The sequence below is a fragment of the Pholis gunnellus genome (assembly GCF_910591455.1).
Source record: "Pholis gunnellus genome assembly, chromosome: 20".
NCBI lineage: Eukaryota > Metazoa > Chordata > Actinopteri > Perciformes > Pholidae > Pholis > Pholis gunnellus.
This window is the reverse complement of record NC_136547.1, coordinates 7752078-7771466: the sequence shown is the minus strand read 5'-3', so window position 1 is coordinate 7771466 and position 19389 is coordinate 7752078. Positions and strand designations below refer to the sequence as shown.

Sequence of the window (19389 nt, the reverse complement as noted above, 5' to 3'; positions counted from 1 at the left end):
TAGGGAAAGAATGTAGGTCAATATAATGTCCTTACAAGTGACAACTGCATGTGTTGTGTTCACTTTTCTGTTTGCAAAAATGTATGAGAGAGAGCGAGAGAGAGAGAGACAGAAGGTGAGAGCAGACAAAGCAGGAGGGTAGCAGCAGTTGCGTTAACACGGATGGTGTTATTAATTCAGCAGCACAAGGTACGCAGCGGAGAAATCAGCGTGTGATTGAGATGATAGCCGGCTGGGCCGGGGCAACCTTGTGAACCAAGGTCAAGATGTAACAGTGATTTAACAGACGGAGCGCGAAGATCCACTTCAGCTTTCCAACAACAGAGAGAGCAAAAATAAACCACGCATGCTGTTGAGTGTACAAAATACCACGGCCATGAAAAGTCCCCGGCCACGCGGTGGTTTTCAGCCACATGGGTCGCAAGTCTTGGTGCGAGAATGAGTGAAGTTTCAAAAGTAATTCTTGGCAGGAGAGTTTGAATCCAAAATGTCAAATGCATTCTGGGAAGTGAATATGTACTTCAAAGTTATGAACGGCTAAAAGAAGAGGCAGAGAATGAAGACGAATATGAAGAAGAGGACATTAAGTTACAGGATTCCAGATAATGTGAACTTAATGGCAAAATGTTTAACTAACACGACTAAGAGTTTACAGCCATAACAGCGGCTCTCTGTGGCAAAATGAGGCTGAATACTAACCCAAAATAACGAGGTTACCATGCTGATGTTTAGCAGGTGTAATGTGTGCCAACATAGTTTACCGTGTGTGTGTCTGCACGAAACAAAAAGAACAGCTGGGGCTGGTGAGCATATTATGAGTTGAGCAGATATTTGCCCAAACTGAAATGTTAACCTAATAATGTCTCTAGATAAAAGTCATGCAAGTTATTATAATTCCTCTTAACGTGTACAGGAATGTGTGTAGCAAATTGTTTCATTTAAAAACCACAAAAACCTCAACCTCACGGTGGCGCTAGAGGAAAAGTCAGAGGCTCATCCACGGATTCATCCTCTGGGGACCATGAATGTTTGCACACAATTCCATGGCAATCCATCAAACAGCTGCTGAGATATTTCAGTGAGGACCAAAGTGGTGGACTGAAATTACCATCCCCCGAGCCTCACTGGTACCATTACTGAAAACAGGTACGAGCCAGACCTCAGAGCAGCAGCGGTCTACAAATCAACTCTGGCAAACCTGGTTACTGTGACTGATAAAAAAAAAAAATCTATGTATTGAGTTTTTAGATTGGAAACTCAAAATCCAGATATTCTGTCACTACAAGACACATTGTTTACCTCTAGAAACATCCCATAAATAATCCCAATCACGATGTATTTATGGTCAAACTCCTGAAGCTTTGTCCTCGCTCTCAGTTTATAAATGTTTATTTCTAACCAGCGGTCCTCACTCCTCTCGCTCAGCATCCCTCAACAGGAAACAGTGCAGAGTCAGGAGTCCTCGCCGTGACGGCTGAAGTAATCATTCAGGTTATGTGTCACGGTCCCCCGAGGGCCCCACCACTTGTTCTGAGCAATAAGCTAATTGATTGAAACATTCATCATCGTCCACAGCCGCGTTCTCGTATGAAAGGTGCCCCCAGGGCGGCAAAGTCCTGGACTTTTGCAGAACGGTGAAACACACTAATGGAAGTGCCATTAGTGAGAGATGAGAGGTAAGGGGGGGGAAAAAAGATGGCAACACGTCAGCCTCATAACAGCATATACACACCTTTTCAACAGGAAATTAAGTAGAGATTGTAGTTTGAAAAATCTATGGGCTCCATGCTTGGCTATGTAATGATTCATAGCTTCACCATGATTGGCACATCAGAGCTGTACTGTGTCGTTAATCAAAGAAAATATAAGGTTTGCTCTTGGCTTAATATAAGCGGCGAGTGGTCTGCAGTCAGTTTATGATAAAATTGATTGCTTTGTAAATATACTTTATTGTCCTTTGACAGCAGCGTTGGCATACTCTGCTTGATTGTCTACATTGTGTGCAAGTTCCTGTAATTTGATGGCGATAAATGAGGTGCCTATTTTAAAAAACAACTGGTTTACAGCAAAATGGAAATGGTATATAGTTTGTTTTTACTATAAAGTTACGTTATCTACACTGCAACATTTTATCAAGTCATGTTTGTCCGTCTGTCTGTCTGTCTGTCTGTCTGCCCGTCTATCTATCTATCCATCTATCTCCCTTTCAAGCTTGTAAGCACTAACTGATACACACTGTGGTACAACTCTCCGATCGATCCCCCAACCAATCGTTATCAGCCGAATAAACAGTCGTCAACTCACGATACTTTATCTTTCTCATCATTTAATAAATACTTAATATACAATGTTGTAATAGTTAATCCTGACCGGAGCACCGTTAACTCTGACATCCTATGGGTTTGGTTGGGATATTTTTTTATAGCTCAATTGGGGCACCATTGGTGAAAATAAGTAGGGTGAAATCCATCAGTGCAGAAAGAAACGAGGACAACTGTTTGATTTTAAAACAGCATTGCCTTCAAATAACCACAGGCTTCTGACACCGTTGGGTTATTGTATTTTTCTTGTCAACAGTCCGAGCCTCATTTTGTTTTTCCTCCCTCTGCTCGCCTGGTGAATCAGTCATCCGTAGCATCTGCCTCCTTCTGAGTTTGGGCCGCCGTGCATGCTTGGCTGGGCAAACAGCAGCTTGAGAGGCAGGATGCGAGGCGAGGCCAGGGAGCCGGCCGGCTGCAAACCGCTGCATTTTGTCAAATCCAATTGCTGGAATGGTGGCACTTAAAAACGCAAGCAGGAGAACAACAGTCGATACGTGATGAAAGGATCTCATAGACGTTAAAGGACAAATCCTGTCAGAGTCGTGCATGCAAAACAGAACGTGGAGTCCACATTATGAGGGGAAGTAAAGAGCATCCGAGAGGGGGGGGGGTTGAAAATGTGACTACGTCAATGAAACACTTAGGTAAATGAACCGCTCCAACACCAACTAAACCAACTGCCTTGTTTCCAATAAAGCAAAGAAAATACTCCTAACGTGGATCTATAGCCGCCTGAAGTGATTGTCTGTTTTATTCAAATGGCCCCAAAGAAACCCATTAATGCTGCACATATAGAGGGAATACCTGCATAAGGAGAAAAACACAGCAATAACACAAAACGAATCCCTGTTTGCAAATACTGGGGCATCCCTCACAAAGCTGTATTTTTTTTTTTTTAAATCACATTACCACACACACACACACACACTGCCCTACAAGACTTGATTACACTGCAGTCGTGCTTTCTCTTCATAGTTAGAAAGACATCAGCCTCCCACGTCACCTCTGATTTACCTGGCCGTGCACCTACAGATAGCTTGTTGTAATTCCTACACTATTAGGACACAAACAAGTGGCGCGAAGTGATAACAAGGTGGTTAAAATCACTGCTGCTCTCGTGGTATTCACGTCCATATCTTCCTTCTTCTATACCGCTCTGTATCCGTGTTGTATCTAGAGCAGATATGACGCTAACGAGCAACACAAGTCACATCCTGCAACAACAAGCAATGACCACAACAGCTTTCATTATTCGGCTGTAAGTAATCATACTCCTGACACACTTCTACACTTCTGCACTGTAAGCACGCAGAGATCATTATTTTGCAAACCCAGCTAAAATCTATACCAGCAACAATGTATTTTTCTCCTAGCAGCCACCCAACACACACACACACACACACACACACACACACACACACACTATGTCAAATGTCTCTGGCATTGACTGTCCACGGAAAGGTGGAAGTACTCAGACAAAGAGAGTGATGAATTATTCAAAGACGCTCACTGCAATCCATTACATCACATGCATTATGAAGGAGTCCGATCTGCAGCATCTCGTGGAGATCTATTGCTCTTAATGATGAGACTGAACCGGCAGGTAAGAGGCATCGACCAGAAGGCTAGCCGCTACCTAGACAGCAAGCTCTCTGCAAACCAAAGGTTACTATGAAAGCAGGCAGAAAGAATTAATGAACTGTGATTAAAACATACCGTTTTAATCATGCATGCTGTCAACTGGAATGTAAAAAGACATTATTGGTTGCGATGCTAACTGCTGGCGTAAGTTGAAAAGCTTGGTTCCTCTCTGCTGTTTACACTGAATTAAAGTATATTTTCTAGGAATACATATAAAAGCGGCTGTGAGGAATATGTATGCATTAACAATGGAACAAATGACTACTTGTATATGAAAGTGGTCACCGGCTGCAGCTTCCCTTAAGTGTTTTAGCATCTTTTACAAAGTCGTGTGGTTTTTACGCTCTGCAATGTTACTGTTTTGATTCACTGTAGCCGCTCTCACACTAAACTGGCCGGTAAGGAGCAGCAAAATAAACAAAGTGAGCTACTCACTGATGAACATAGCGGTACATTTAGCAGTTAAAGAGCCGAGGTTTCTCTCAGGGGTCGGTGGAGACCAAAAATAGAGCTAAAAGAGACAATATTGGACTCAAATTCATGACCAAAAGCATGACTCTAAATGAATGATAATGTTGCTCCCTCACTGCTGGTTGTTTGCTAACTAAATCAGTGTTGTACTCATTAGCCCTTTGTTTCAGCTGCCCCCCAAGTAAACAAAAGCCAACTATAAATGCAGAAATATTTTGACTATTTTCTCTTAATTAATGTTTAGTTGCTGCTGTTTGCATTCCTCCTGATGCAAACTAATAACACGCACTAAAGCACTAATGTCTTTTTGTTTTTTGCTTCGGGTAGCAAATGAGCTACAGCTGCATTTCATTCTGTAACCCTGTGTTGCATAATGACAATACATTATCCTTGAATCCTTGAATAACTTGCTCATCGGTTACTATCTATTCTAGCTCGCATTGATGAAAATTAAGAAAATGAATGACAGTTCTCCGATTTGAAATGGAGGATGTGGATAGATGACATCCTCTTAAAAATAGCAGAGCACAGAGAGTTTTTTCATCTTGTCCAAGAGCTCTGCCCACATGTTCCACGGCCTTGAGACGGGCTATTTTTCATCAGCATAAAAATGGCCGGGCTATTTTTTCCTCTGCCAAGGCTGAGCATGTTTCCAAAACTCTCCATCTCCATCATCACTTAACTTTTAAATTAAATATATTTCTTCTTGTCCATGTAAACTGACTCTTACGATTTGGAACAAAGTCCTCATCTCTGTTAGTTGTGCAAAAATAATACTTGTCATACTGGGCCCATCTGTCCACGTAGTGTCACGCAAAGCTGTGCATTGAGTTTCAACAGACAGACACATCATACTGCATAACAACCTTGACAGAGATTAGGAGGTGCAGGTGCGTTTAACAAAGCTTCAGGTGTGACAAAACACATTTATCTCACTGTAATCATGACACACTGACGGATACATCTATAAGGATGGATAATCAAGGGATGGTTTGCACAGTAACAGTTTTAAATATTGTATAGTATACTGTGTTTTGTGTAAACACAACAAGCAAGCAAAGTGCTAACTGCAGAACATTGATCTGCTTTGGAGAAAAGTCAAACTAATCCCCCATACACGCTTTTCTTATCTTAAAGGAGATGTTTCAAATAGACATCTTTATGCACAGAATTGTAAAACAACCTATAGTGTTTAGTTAGGTGGTTGTAACAGTATCATTAAAGAGGAATTAGATTACGATCCATCACGTGATGTACAGATTTAGCGCTTTTCCATTTATGGCCTCGTTGAGATGTGACTGAATGTGTGTTCAGTTTTCCAGAGCGAATCAATCTTCTGTCTGATCCGCCTGTTCGGCACACTCACCTCCATAGTGGTCAGGTTGCATCGATGGGTTCCAGCAAACCATCCGTCAGTGGAGCACTGGTCGATATCAACATCCTGCAGATTAATGTCCACTCGCACCACGCCCCTGCAAGACAGGAGGACACCATTAACCCGGCTGTTGAAGGATTAGCAGTGTCAGTGCACAGTGAGGAAGACTGCACTATTACAGGTCGGGTCCCCTGAAAGTTTAGGAACATTTAAAAATGTTCCAGGTTCAGTAAGATGTTAGATCTCAGCCCGGGAGCACAAGAACACCTCTTAGTGCTGCAGTGTTTGCATTTCTGCAGTGAATACATTGTTAATGTTGAGAATTCACAGAATTCACATTTATTATTTACCATTAAAAAATGTCTCGTGTTCAAACATGCATGAGATTACGTAGTTAACAGAGAATAGTGAAAAAAACAAATCCTCATATTTATCAAATCATAAGATGGTAAGTATATAAAATAGCCTATTAATAATGCATTCACCTTATGAATCACAAAGTATTTCTCTCCCTTACATAATAATAGTACATTAGCTGCTCTTGATACTGGTGATCCTGGCCCTGGTATTTTGTGATAAAAGAAACTGTATAACATCATCAATTCAACAATAATATCCCCTTCTACGACTCCTAGCATTAGCAATTAGTAGAATTACTACTGGAACATGTGCGAGCATTTAAATACAGAAATTAAGCTAGATAGTTCATCCACAGAACTAGCTGGAGAATCATCACGTTTTGAACTGTTCTTCAGTATCAAAGTAATCCAGTGGTTGATGTCTGTACATCCATGATTTAAACTGCAGACAACAACTGCTAATAGATTATTCAGCACACTTATTATGAGGCCAATTTGTCAAAATAACAGCTAACTAACTGACTCGATGGCTACATTGCACTTACTGTTTGTATAGAGGATGGGGATTTTTGGGGGGGGTTGTGTCACACTTTGAAAACTCTTAACTTTTCATGTACATACATGTAGAGTTAATTATGGATAGCATTTTTCAAACCACACACAAAACATATTAGGCTATAATGCAAATTGAGAAAAGAATACGTACTACTCGTCGACTGTAAAAAAAACTGTAAAACAAATGTGCTTTTGGGAATCAGACAAAAAAGAGAAGCCCCACATTTGAATCCCCTCTCTGCTCAGCTGAAACTCATATTGACAGCGAGACGATAAAGTGTCAATAGATCACTTAACAAAACAAAACACTCAGCAACGGTTGCTTGAAAGGCTCGAGTCTTTGGTCGATTTCGGCCAGCTGAGCCGGGCAGGAACTTCTAGCGGGGATGCTGAGGATTTACACTTACTTAGCTGCTTAAAGCTCTATGAAGAGAAGCTCAGCAGCTCTGGTGCTGGAGGTCAGTCCTCTCTGATTTTGACCGTCTTTTCACTGGTGTGGCATATTATGTCTTTTCTATCTGACAGCTGCAGCACACAGGACAGAGCAATGGCTGGATGCAGTATATAAGGAAAAACAAGCAAGTTTGTCCCTGTTTAATTCGACACATACACTTTACATCTCAGACAAGTGCGGTTCAGCAGGAAGCTCTTAACTGTCTCTTGGTGACAACAGGCTTTTCCCTCCGGGCAAGGTGTTGTTAAAAAAATCTATACTGACTTTAAACTTTGTGGAGGACATGCTGGAGAGTTATAGCTCTGCAGGGTAAGTGTAATGACACCCAGATAATGTGCACCAATAACAAAAAAAGAGGCATTTCACATACACATGCAAGGCATTTGCATAGAGAAACTAACTGAAATCCCCCCCAAAAAATGGATCAGTATGAATAAAATACACAACTCGTCCAAAGCGAACACCTGAATCCGTGTTTTAATCTGTTCAATCAGGCAAAACCTGGAGCTGCCTCACCGGCAATAAACCAGTGAGTGACTTTGTAATAACCTTTAACTGCCGTGATGCTTGTGTGAGCATTGACATCCACATTATATTTTTTAGAGGATTAACAGATAGCAAAGATAAAAGCAGAGTGCAAACACTACTGACTTTGGTCTTCCTATTTCTAGCCTGAGCTACAGAAAGGATGAACGATTGATTTCACCTTTAGAGTAAGTGTGTGTGTGTGTGTTTCTACCAGTGATCATTGGCTATAAGGCTTTTATTAGAATGCTATGATTTGTATTATTACCCAGGTGGCAACCTCCGGTTCTGCCGAGTGAAGCCAATGCGGAAGTGTCTTTCTACTGACCAGCAGGGGGCGCCTCCTTTTGTTGCAAAAGAAAAAGCAGATTGTATAGAAGTCTATGAGAAGATGACTCTACTTCTCTCTTGATTTATTCCCTCAGTAAACATTGTAAACATGGGTTTATCGTCTCAATCTCTAGTTTTAAGTATTCTTCAATACAGCATGATGATCATTTAGCACATTATTGTCCCATTTAAAGTAAAATAGAAGATTAAGCAGAGTATGCTTTAGGGCGGGGCTACCTTGTGACTGACAGGCCGCTACGCTACCAGAGCCGTATACGCCGTCTCTACGTCACTCCTCCGCTGTCCAAATATGGTCACTTCCGTTCACCGGTTGCAAAAAAAGCAAAGATGGCGACGGCCAAACTGCAGTCCACTAACCAATGGGTGATGTCACAACGACCACGTCCACTTCTTATACCCAGTCTATGTTATTAACACACTTTGGCCCCAGTGCCATTTTGTTAAAGCGAGATATAAACGGAGAATGCAATGTCACCTGTTCTTAAAACAGCCTTTTTGCACCACTTTCTACACTCCTTGCAGTTTTGATGAATGAATACATGTATTGTGCAATAGCTGTTCAGGGAATGATACAATCCTTTGTTTTTATATCGTAATACTCTGAGTAGGTCTGCCAGCCACTTCTAAAATAATAAGGAGCTGTGCTGCAGCTGCATCGAAGCAAACATCAAAATACAAGAAAAGAAACATGTCGCAATATGTGCCATGAGGATTAAAAAGTCTCTATAGAGTTAAACATGTCATGATCTGCTGTCTAGTCACCTTACTTACAGTGTCAGTGGTCTGTTTTTGAGAGGAAAGCATTGAACAGCGACAGCAAAGTAGTTAGCATGAGCAGCAATAGCAGGTCTAACTGAAAAGACAGAGAAAACAGCACCAACAGCACAACTCAAACTGAAATATACTAGACTAGTATATTTTAGTCTATTCCCGCTCGGTTTAGCAAACGTAACTGTATCAGAAAATATCAACAAAAGGACAGTGCTGATATTCCACTGAGGCATGTTGACACCTCGTCCCATCTACCGCCTCAGCTAGAAACCAGCTCCTGTGGTAACGTAGCTAAACATCACACGAGGCAGAAAGCGGCAGAGCATGTTGTCAGTGTTTTATCACTTTATGGGAGGAAAGAGTTCCAGATTTCTGTAATTATAAAGAAGGGATGGCAGAACAGTTAAAGCTCACTGCTCACTAGGTCGTTTCAACGGCACACATGTCGACATGTCACATGTTGTGATCAAAGAACGATTTAGTCTCTCAAATCTCACTCTGTTATTCGCACATGTAAGCACACCTCTGAGGGAGTGTGTTGTTACGGCCAAGCGATTTGTGGTAATTTACTTAAACAAATGTATTCAGCTAATTCTGACACAAGTAGACAAGACGGGTGAGATTACAGGACTGAGATTAAGAGCCTGATCGTTTCATTTGACATTGAGCCTTAGTGATTACATATTCCCAAACAAATTTGCAATTAATCAAATTACCACAAACCAACAGACACTCAATCTCTGATAGTCTAGGGGCCTCGGGTAAAGTGCCCGCTTTGCTTTCTCCAGTTGACGATCGAGCCTCGAGTATTATCACTTTAGCGGGGTAAGTAAAAGCTCTACGGTGCAAACAAGCAAAAACTGGAAATTCAATCACGTGGATAACAAATGTGAACCAAAATAAATATGTTATCTGTGGTTACACAACTAATAGCTGATTTATTGAGTAGCGCTGACTCTCTATGTCAAACAATATATTCAATCCTTTTTAAATATTGACAACACACGTATTAAACCATGACACAACAATCATTGGCAACACAGAGAGGCTAATGTTCTGTCTGTCCGTCTAGCTTTCACTTACAAACAACACACACACACACACACATGAGTAGTGCTGGTGTGGCCTGCTCTCCAGGTGAACCAGCTCCCTGTGGACACCTGGCGAGTGCAACGCTCTCATTGCCTGTACTCCTGTTATTAATAACTGCTGCTCCGGTCCTGCCTTGGGGGAAACTGACCTCGCTTTTTTTTCTTCTTTCCCCCGCTGCACTGCTGGTTGTTTTGCTGAGAAATTACCTCCGTTTCAATTCTCCTGTACGTAATAAGGGTTGGAAAGAGTCCACTGAATCACACGCAGCACAAGAACAGGATGCAGGAGCTGTCAAAATGTATGTTTCACTGGCAGCTCAAGCATTAACATTTGCTTGGGTTTTGCTTGTGAAATTGAGAGACTAAATAGCCTGTTTTATCCCTTTATTTCCTCTCACAACTTCCAGCCAAAGTGGACATATAGCGTATAATGTCCACTGAAGATGCGTTCAGAAAGCACAAAAGACGGGGTCGTAATTATAGAGCGGGAACGGGGAGAGTGAAGCAGAAGCATCATGGTGGCCATCAAGGCCCTCGGGCATAAAGACAGGATTATCACAGAGAGCCGGAGATAGTGGTGCCCCAGGAAACAGAGTGCTCTCTCCTTTCATCCCCCATTCTTTGTGGGTCTAAAAGGCCAGGACAGTGAAGAGAGGAGCGTCCCACCAGCAGGGGCTCTGGTCTTTCTGACACACCAGTCAGACTGTGCTAATGTTAGCCCCGGCATTATGAAGTTGACTGTAGATATATCTGGGTAATTGCTTACGGGCTACAAAAGGATATTCACCGAAACATTCTCGCAATGAAGGCCCCCATGTCCAAGCCTTTGTTACAAGTCAGTCTCTGATGTATTCATGAATGAATACTGAATGTCAGGCCTTTCGGCTTTGAGCTGAATGTCTATATTCAGGCCCAGAAAATGGACTCTGAGATTCATTTTGCCCATTTTAGCCACTCTGTGCAGAACCGTGGTTCAAGTCTGAACTGATCAGAGCGCAGAAGACACATTCATACGATTCTTGTCATCGTTCATTTCATAGTAAATCCATTGCTCTTCACAGAGATGTGGTAAAACCAGCACAGTGTATAAAGACTAATACCAGATTAAGCGCTGCGTAAGAATCTATTCTATTAGCAGCTATTATTAGCTGTCTCTCAGTGGGGACTGCAGTGTGATAACATGAGGCTTATGTGACCAATGTAGCTAATCACTTTAGTGCTTTACATACAAAATTAATTTATTAAATAAAAACATTACGGTTAAACATAGCATGCTGAAAACTGTACACTTTAAAAACAGATACAAATATAGGCATTTCTTATATTTGTTTCCATATTTTCTATTGTATTCTTGTCTTTATTATGTCTCTTGACTTTTACTGTTTTGTATTTATCATTAGGCACCAAATCACCGAGACAAATTCCTTATAGTAGGTGTAAACCTAACGTTAGTTGGCAGTAAAACTGTCAGCAAACCACACATCAAAACAACCAGCTCAAGGGTGCAGTGTGTGGGATTTAGCGGTATCTAGTGGTGAGGTTGCAGATTGCAACCAACTGAAACTTCTCCCATGTGCCAAACGTGACGTCAAAACGAGTTTGGTTTGTCCACTCTGGGCTACTGTAACTTGGCGGCAGGCTCCATGAAGACGACCCACTTCATAGGTAGATATAAACGGCTCATTCTCAGGTGACACGATAATTATTATTTACCGATGATTATACACTAAAGAAAAAATACTTTCTGCTAATATACCCCCCTCAATGCTACACACTGTTCCTTTAAGTATATGCTCTAACTTTTGCAATGTTAGCACACCATTGAAATCCTGTTTATAGTTAGTATGATGTATGGAAAAGATGATTCGTAATGTTACATCTTTCAATGAAAGTATTGTCCGAAAAGCTATTTTAAGACTTTGTGTGGCGTATTCTAATCTGTGAATCTTGAACACAGATTATTTTTTCTATAATATCGTCTATATTTGCACAGGACTGAAGAGCATCTGCACGTTTCTTCTGAAGCGGGAGAATTAAGCTCAGATGTCTCCAGTTACACCGACTGTGTGCAGATAAATAATAATATAAAGGAGAACATGGAAGACCGACACAAGCTTAAACATGATCCTTTAGCTTATCCATGTAGCCGGAAGACTTGCACGCCCAGATGAACTTGCATGCACATTTCTCCTGCCCCAGAGTGTCTTGACAAGAACACATTGCTGTCCTTTTAGAAGGGCACAGTTCGTGCATTATGTCATGGAACAATCACAATGCGAGAACCGTGCAGCCCTCCCGAGGAAAGAAAAATGGCTCTTATGTGATGGAAATGCATTAAGCTGACAGGACGAGCAGAAGCTAATGTGAGTGTAGCCGCCGGGCACGATGCTGCTTGTCTACCAGCGTTTCAGTGCGACCTGGGTCATTTCATTGAGTCCTGTCGCCGGTAATCAAAAAAAGACACAGCGCCTGTGGTGAAGCGGCTGTCACAGAAAGGGAATAACAGACTTTTTTTATTTTTTATTTTGAGAGCCGGCACTTCTGGACTCTTGACACTCTTGTCATTAAAAGCACTCCTCTGAAAACCGAACACCACGTCGCTGCTGCTGCTGACAAAAGAAAACCTGACAGTCTGACTGTAGCTGGTGACAATTCACATCAGAATTAAACAGTTTGATTCTGAATGAAAACTAATCAGGGCTTTTAATAAACGGCACTTTATCCTCGTTATTTTAAGCATCATCAGCCCCATAATGCAACAAGCAATATTCAACTAACCAACATTATTATTATTCTGAAACAGAGTTCATAGACAAGTTGCATTCAAATTCTATATTCTGTCTTTAAACTCAAAATCATACAATGATGCTGACATCTGGAGGATTAGATGAAACTGTTACGACCACTCTGTGGAAATATTATAGTAAGACACTTAATGTACAAAAGGGACATTTGCCAAATTAAATGAATATGAAATGTCTTAAACCTGCAAAATGGTGTTTAACATGTCCTTTTTCCTCATGGGCTTTTCCTCCTTTATAACTGTTATATATTTATAATGAGACATCTACTGTAAAAAAGATTTGCTGTATTTCCCTTCCATAACATTTTAAAACCTGAAATTAGCTCAATTCCTCTTCCTACTGAACATTAAACCCTTTATAGTCCATTCTGAAGCGTCCTTTATAATCTGCACTCCAGATTAGTTCAGGATAAACCTGCAGTAACGATATTACAGACTTAAATCCTTCGAGAGGCAACCAAATTACATCACCGCCACGGTGTCAAAAATCACAGAGATTATCCCGTACTTAGCAGTATTATTAGGAAAACAATATCTCCTCACAGCGAGTCAGAAGGACCGCTGGTTTGGATTTTCTGTAGCGTTGACATTTACTGGCTGAGGGCGTCGTATTGACAGGCTGCCTCGCTGAGCAGCGGAGTCCCAGTGACGTCAGCAATGGGGAGGGTGGGGGAGCACCTTAGGATCTTTAACCCCCGCTTGCTTCAGGTTTCACTCAGTGGTGCACTCAGGATTTCAGCGTTCTCACATCTTTATCGGGTGAGAAATACTTCGCTCAGAGCCTCCACTAATTTGCCTTCTTGGATGCAATTTTTTTTCTTCTCTCTCTCTCCTGCTCTCTCTTTCATCTCAGCTTACCGTCATATATTATGGTGTTTAGCCTCGGGTATTGTGGGGTTTCCTTCCTATTTGTCTCTGGATGGTGTCCATGGAAGCAGATGCTGCCGGCTCCTCCCGGAACTCGAGGCCTCCCCACCCTGTCAGACGGCCGGGCGTCCCACAGCAGTCAGGCTGTCCAGGCTTTAGCTGCTTGTGCAGCTAAATGGGGGCGTTAAGCCAAGCGTAAACGAAGACTATCCTGCCATCTAATTAGAAACCTATTTGGCCTTTGGAGAAATGTGCAGAAAAAGAAATATCTGTACAGTTTTTTTACTTTTTAGATAGTTTCAACTCTGATCATATTGCTGCTGCTGCTTCAGCCTCAAAGCAATTAAGGTCTGTGTTGTGAAAAGTGAGTTTGAAGTAGTGTGTTCACCTAACACACACACACTACCTCCCTCTCTTCCTCTTCTGTGCATTCCTACTTTGTAGTTGTTGTTTTTTTTGCATTTGTGTGTCTGTGTGCTGTTACGCGTTTGCGTCTGAAGTTTAGAGTGATCTGCCAATTAGGATGGTTCGTAGCATCCGGAGGAATGTCTCAACCTCCAACAATGACACACACACACACACACACACACACACACGCACACAGGGTTACACGCTGCAGGCTTGACAACAGCCAGTCCTCTGTGTGTGGTCTAAGCTGCCTCCCCTGTGCCTCCAGTGCAGCCGAAGAGGCAGACGGGAAGAGAGGAGTCGAAGTGTGAGAGGTGCGATTTCTTGCACCTCCACGGAAAACAAACAGGCCGATCTATCGCAAACACGTGTCCACACACTCCCGGTCTAATAAAAGGTTGCACGAGTTGTTTAGCACCTGCGCGTTCGACAAACAAACGGGACACACACACACAAAAAAACGGCCCCACGTTCTTTTTTTAATCTATTTCCATATGCCGAACACATAAAAACAAGTCACGATGCTTCTTTCATCGTCACTCCAAACAGGAAGTGACTGAAGCATTAAAAAGGCTGGAATCAAGATGGCCCATGCAGGGTCGGTGTTCTACATCTTTCATTATTAATTCATTGTTGTATTGATTGTGTATTCATCTGGAGGGGAAGCGGAGGAGAGCTGATGTCTGAGGCGGCTATATTATCCATCCCCTCCTCTCCAGTTTCTTATCTGGCATTGTGCTGAAGCACAGGGAGGATGAGCCGCCCGCGACTTTGATATGAGCGTCTGAGAGATGGCTGTTGAGAAGCAAACTAAGCGAGGGATGATGCGTGGCAAAAAGGAAACGAGAAGGTGCAACAGACAGTTTTTTTGTGTGCCTGAAATATTCCCCAATAACTCTTTAAATCGAGCTATGATTAGCAAGGTTGTTCAGAACACGACTGCATGGCTACTCCAATGAATAGCCATAAAAACAGCTACATGTTTGTTGTTAAATTTTGTAAAAATGTGTAGAAATTTGAGGATGAATATGACAGAAAGAAATGTCATCGTCAGATCCTACATACTGGGCCTTTAGGACAGTTAGACATTTTGGGAAATACGCTTCTTTGTTGTCCTCCAGAGAGAGAGAGTTAGCTAAGAAATGCATGTCTGTACTCTACACTTAGCAAAAAGACTGCAAAACAGCTAGACCGGCTCAGTTGTAATGTCTACATAAACAAATGTGTAGAAATGACAAATTGTGGTTTTACAGGAGATTATGTGACAAACTATTTCTTGGCTGTTTCCCTCTGCCCCCAGTCTGTATGCTAAGCTAACTGGCATCTGGTGGTTGCTTCATATCTAACATACTAACATGAGAGTGTTATAATAAACAGTTGTTTTTGTATAGGAGCATGTAGAGTTTACTGGTGTGTTTGATGAGTGTGGATATTGCAGTTTATGTGAATATTTTCCCGATTTTGAGCGTCGCTCCCTTCCCTTTTACCCCATTTTTATTATTTTGTTTCCCTGATTGACTTCTGTGGAGCTTCCTATATATTTATGACTTGGGAACTCTAATTGTGAACTTCATTCCCCACGTGTACTTGCATGAAAAACCAAAGGCATGCACAATTTGACAATATAAGCGTTGAGATTCCCTTTTGCTCTGATACCTTTTCTTTCTGAGCGTTAGACGAGAAGATCGACACCGCACTCAATGAAAATATGAAGCGCCAACTAGCAGCTCTGTTAGCATAGCTTAGCATGAAGCCTGGAGACAAATGTTGAATGGTTTCCGTTCCGCATTGGTCTAAATTGTTATAGTTCTACTAGCAATCCATTATATCTACAAGAATCCCCAACTGCATTAGTAGTAATGCTGCTACGAGTCATAAATAAAGTGTGATAATGTGGAAATGTCCCTTTTTTGATTGCCACTGCACTCGACTTTTCCCCCGTGTAAAGAAAACATATTCATGAATGGATGTTGCTCTCGTGCTCCTTGAAGCGCAGCGGGATGTTTTTTTCGGTGCGGCTGAACAGACCACTCTCTCCGGGGACATTAAACAATACCAAACGCCCACGCATGTCACACCTTCCATCTAATGATGGGGGGGGGGGGGGGGGGGGGGACAACAACAACAAACGGCTTCTTTGGCCATGGAAGCATCTCTAACACTTGGAAAAATCAAAGCAAATATGAAAGAATTTAGCTTCACAAACAGACTGGAGTTCTGACTGATCATCAGCTGCGTGTGCCGGCTACTATCAGATTGCTTCAGTCGACTTTAGACTGTGTGTGAAGCTGCTCTGAGAGGCTTTGGTCTCCACCAGGTAGCTATTAGAAGCCTATAATCACTGCAGGTTTGGACTCATTTGCAATCCGTGCCTGCCATGTGAGCGACTCCAGTGTGTCAATTAAAGATTCATCGAAGGCAGTACACACAGTGATCTGGATTAAATATTCATCGGGGAAGATGTTGGATCATATATGGAGCCTTAACACTTCACTGTACGCATATATCAGGACCGGTGGTGGCATAAACGTGGCACATTACACGAGCAGGCTGCAGCAAGGGTGGCTTCAGGACATGGATTGTGAGAAAAAGAAACACCCAAACATCAGACACATATTTCATCATTTCTTCATCTGCTGGCTGCTGTGCCAGCATGAGCACGGTGTGTCTCTCATCTCATGATGACATTTCACAGCCCCCCCCCCACCCAAAATAAAAAAGACACGGGCATGCAACATTTCCTGATAGTAAAGCATGCAGCTGAGAGGGTATTTGATAAATTAATTATAGGGCCTGTAGCCAGAGGTTTCCACCACTGCCACATCCAGTAACATCCAGGGTTATTTTTAGCAGCCAGACTGGAGGAGAGGAGACCCCCTCCGCCCCTTGGTATAACAGGGGGGGGGGGGGGGAAGAGAGGCAGGGGTTGATGATGTAGTGGTGGTTTAACCCACCTGATCTCACCTTTACCTTGACACAATCCTCATTCACGCACATCTTATAATACAGAGTAACACAAGAAAATGAGCACTTTTGATGACAAGAAGGCAAAAGTGAGCTTGCAGTTTACCAGCTTTTAGGCTACATTACTGTTCAGACTTCTACCATCTGTGTGCCTACCTGAATTCAGGAGACAGGTTGGGCTTCAGGCCATAGAAGGCAGCCGATAAGGTCAGAAGCCAACGGGGGACAAAATTCCCATTTTCACACTCCAGGTAGGGCGCAGACCATTTGACGTGCGTCTTGTCCGGGATGAAACTCTCCCCTCTTTTTAAAGAATTGTCAAGTGACCTGAAATCTTGCCTCTGCACCCTCTTATGGAAGCTGGGCTTCTTCCTGTCTTTGACACCGTGGTACCACTCCGTGTCTACCGTGCGGTTGTGCAGGTGGCGGTGCGCCACGCCGGAGAGGTCTTGGAGGACTATCTCCCCACCGGCCCTGGTGGCTTGGAGGAGCACCGAGGGCCCCTCCGCGGACGAGTCCCCGCCAAAAGTGACGACCGCCCGGTGGATCTTGGCGTCTCCCTCCAGCACGCTCCTGACTAAGGCATGGTACCACTCAATGTCTCGCCGCAGACTCTGCTCCCTGGACCTGTTGGCTTGCAGGATCATGTTGAGGAAGTTCGTGGCGTGCAGCACCGTGTCCAGCACGCTGCCCATGGAGTGATGCGGGGTGCCTCGTGACCTTCCGCGCAGAGAGGTGAGCTCGTACCTCCGCGAGCAGTTGGCGCTCTTCAAGGTGGTCGAGTCCCCCGTGTGGAGGAAAGCCGTGACCACCCGGGGGAGGTGCTCCTCCGCTTTCTTCGCGGTCTCCCCGGGAGGAGGATGCTGAGGCGCGCGGAGCTGCGCCAGCTGCCGACGGTGCGTCTGAGCGCCGTAAATCGCCTCGCGCGCTCCGGCGTCTTCTCCCCCACGCGCTGACCATTCCGCGTATTCGCGGTTCGATCCGATCACAAATCCCACATGCAGCAGCAGCGACAGCCGGAAAACAGCCATCCTCCCTCCAGAAAAAAAGAAAGCGTCCGCAGATGTTCAGGGGGAGGGGACGGGGGGACGTTTGCTGCTCGGAATTACGGTGTCGTTGGGCGGGCGTGTTGGAGAAGAAAAAGAAAAAAACTACCGAATTGCTCCGCTAAACCATCGCTTCACCACTTGTGGTGTTCTTGCAAGCTCCGCGCGTCGGATCTTGAAATCAGTAAAGGCAGATGAGGAGGAGGAAGCGCGAGGAACCCCGTCGCTGTCCTCGCTCAATCCCGTCTTCTTCCTCACAGATGCCTCATACAGCTTGTTGATGTTGAGTATCCGCTTGCAGCTGTTTCCCCCCAGCCTCTCTCTCTCTCTCTCTCTCTCTCTCTCTCTCTCTCTCTCTCTCTCTCTCTCTCTCTCTCAGACTGTCTTGGCTTTGCTGTGCGGCGGACGTTCTCCCTCTGCGTGCAGGCTACACAGACTGAATCAAAACGAGGGAGGGGAGGGGTAAAGTGGGCAGGTTATTGTTATATTTATATATTTTTCTTAGGAGGCACCGAGTCAGGGAGCTTTCTCACTTGGATGACAAACGCACTCCGCCCTCTTCCGACCACGGCATGCATTAAGTGAGGCCTGCGTGTGCAAAAAAAAAAGCCACGGAGAGCCCGTCTTCCTCGTCATCTCATCGGGGCTCCAGAAGCGCCATCGATCCGCGCATGTGGCCGCACGCTTCCGTCAATCACGGCGCGGTGTTCGGTTGGGTGGAGCGCGGGGAGGGGAGCTGTCCCGGTGCTGAAAACAGATGAAGTCAGCGTCGCGTTGATTCATCAGAATGAAGCGCTTGATTTAGAATCAATAGGTAGAGATTTTGTTCTCACTCTGGCATTCAGGAGTCGTTTGTTTACCGTTGATCAGTGGGAGAAAATAAACGAGGATTAATTACAACCACTTTAATTTCTAGTTGTAAAACAATTTGAGAAATATATAGTGTAGAGGAGACTATACCCATACATGTTCATGAAGATAGAGACTCAATATAATGTAATTTAGATATGTGTGTTTGCTTTATGTATTTTAACACCTTTGGGAGCCAATGTTGTTAACGGGCCAATAGGCATTCAAGCCCCTTGAATTCAATTAAATCCCCTGAAAAGTCTGTATTAATCTATAACATTAAATATTTGTGATAAAAAGCATCAAACTAAGTTAAAGAAACATTGAAAGATGTTATTTATTGAGAGTTTAAAACACACAAAAACTAAGCCTAGTGGCTTTGTCACGACTGTTTGAGTGTAATTTGATTGACAGACCAAACAACCCATCAAATGTCATCACATTCTGATTCAAATCCTGATTGGTGCATTGAAGTATAGGTGACATCACTTTTTTTCTTATGATCACCCGCAGACTGCAAGCCAATAGAAAGAGCCCA

General features: G+C 43.3%; 1 protein-coding gene across 1 annotated transcript in view; it reads right to left on the bottom strand.

The window, feature by feature from the left end:
• gpr158a (G protein-coupled receptor 158a) overlaps nucleotides 1-17987 on the bottom strand; it is a gene marked incomplete at both ends in the record, with an annotated part of 64707 nt that extends 46720 nt beyond the window's left edge. The window contains 2 exons of the mRNA XM_079181839.1: nucleotides 5800-5905; nucleotides 17113-17987. Coding sequence (XP_079037965.1) covers nucleotides 5800-5905; nucleotides 17113-17987 — 981 coding nt within the window. The remainder of the gene's footprint in view (nucleotides 1-5799; nucleotides 5906-17112) is intronic.
• Nucleotides 17988-19389: the final 1402 nt, after the last annotated feature.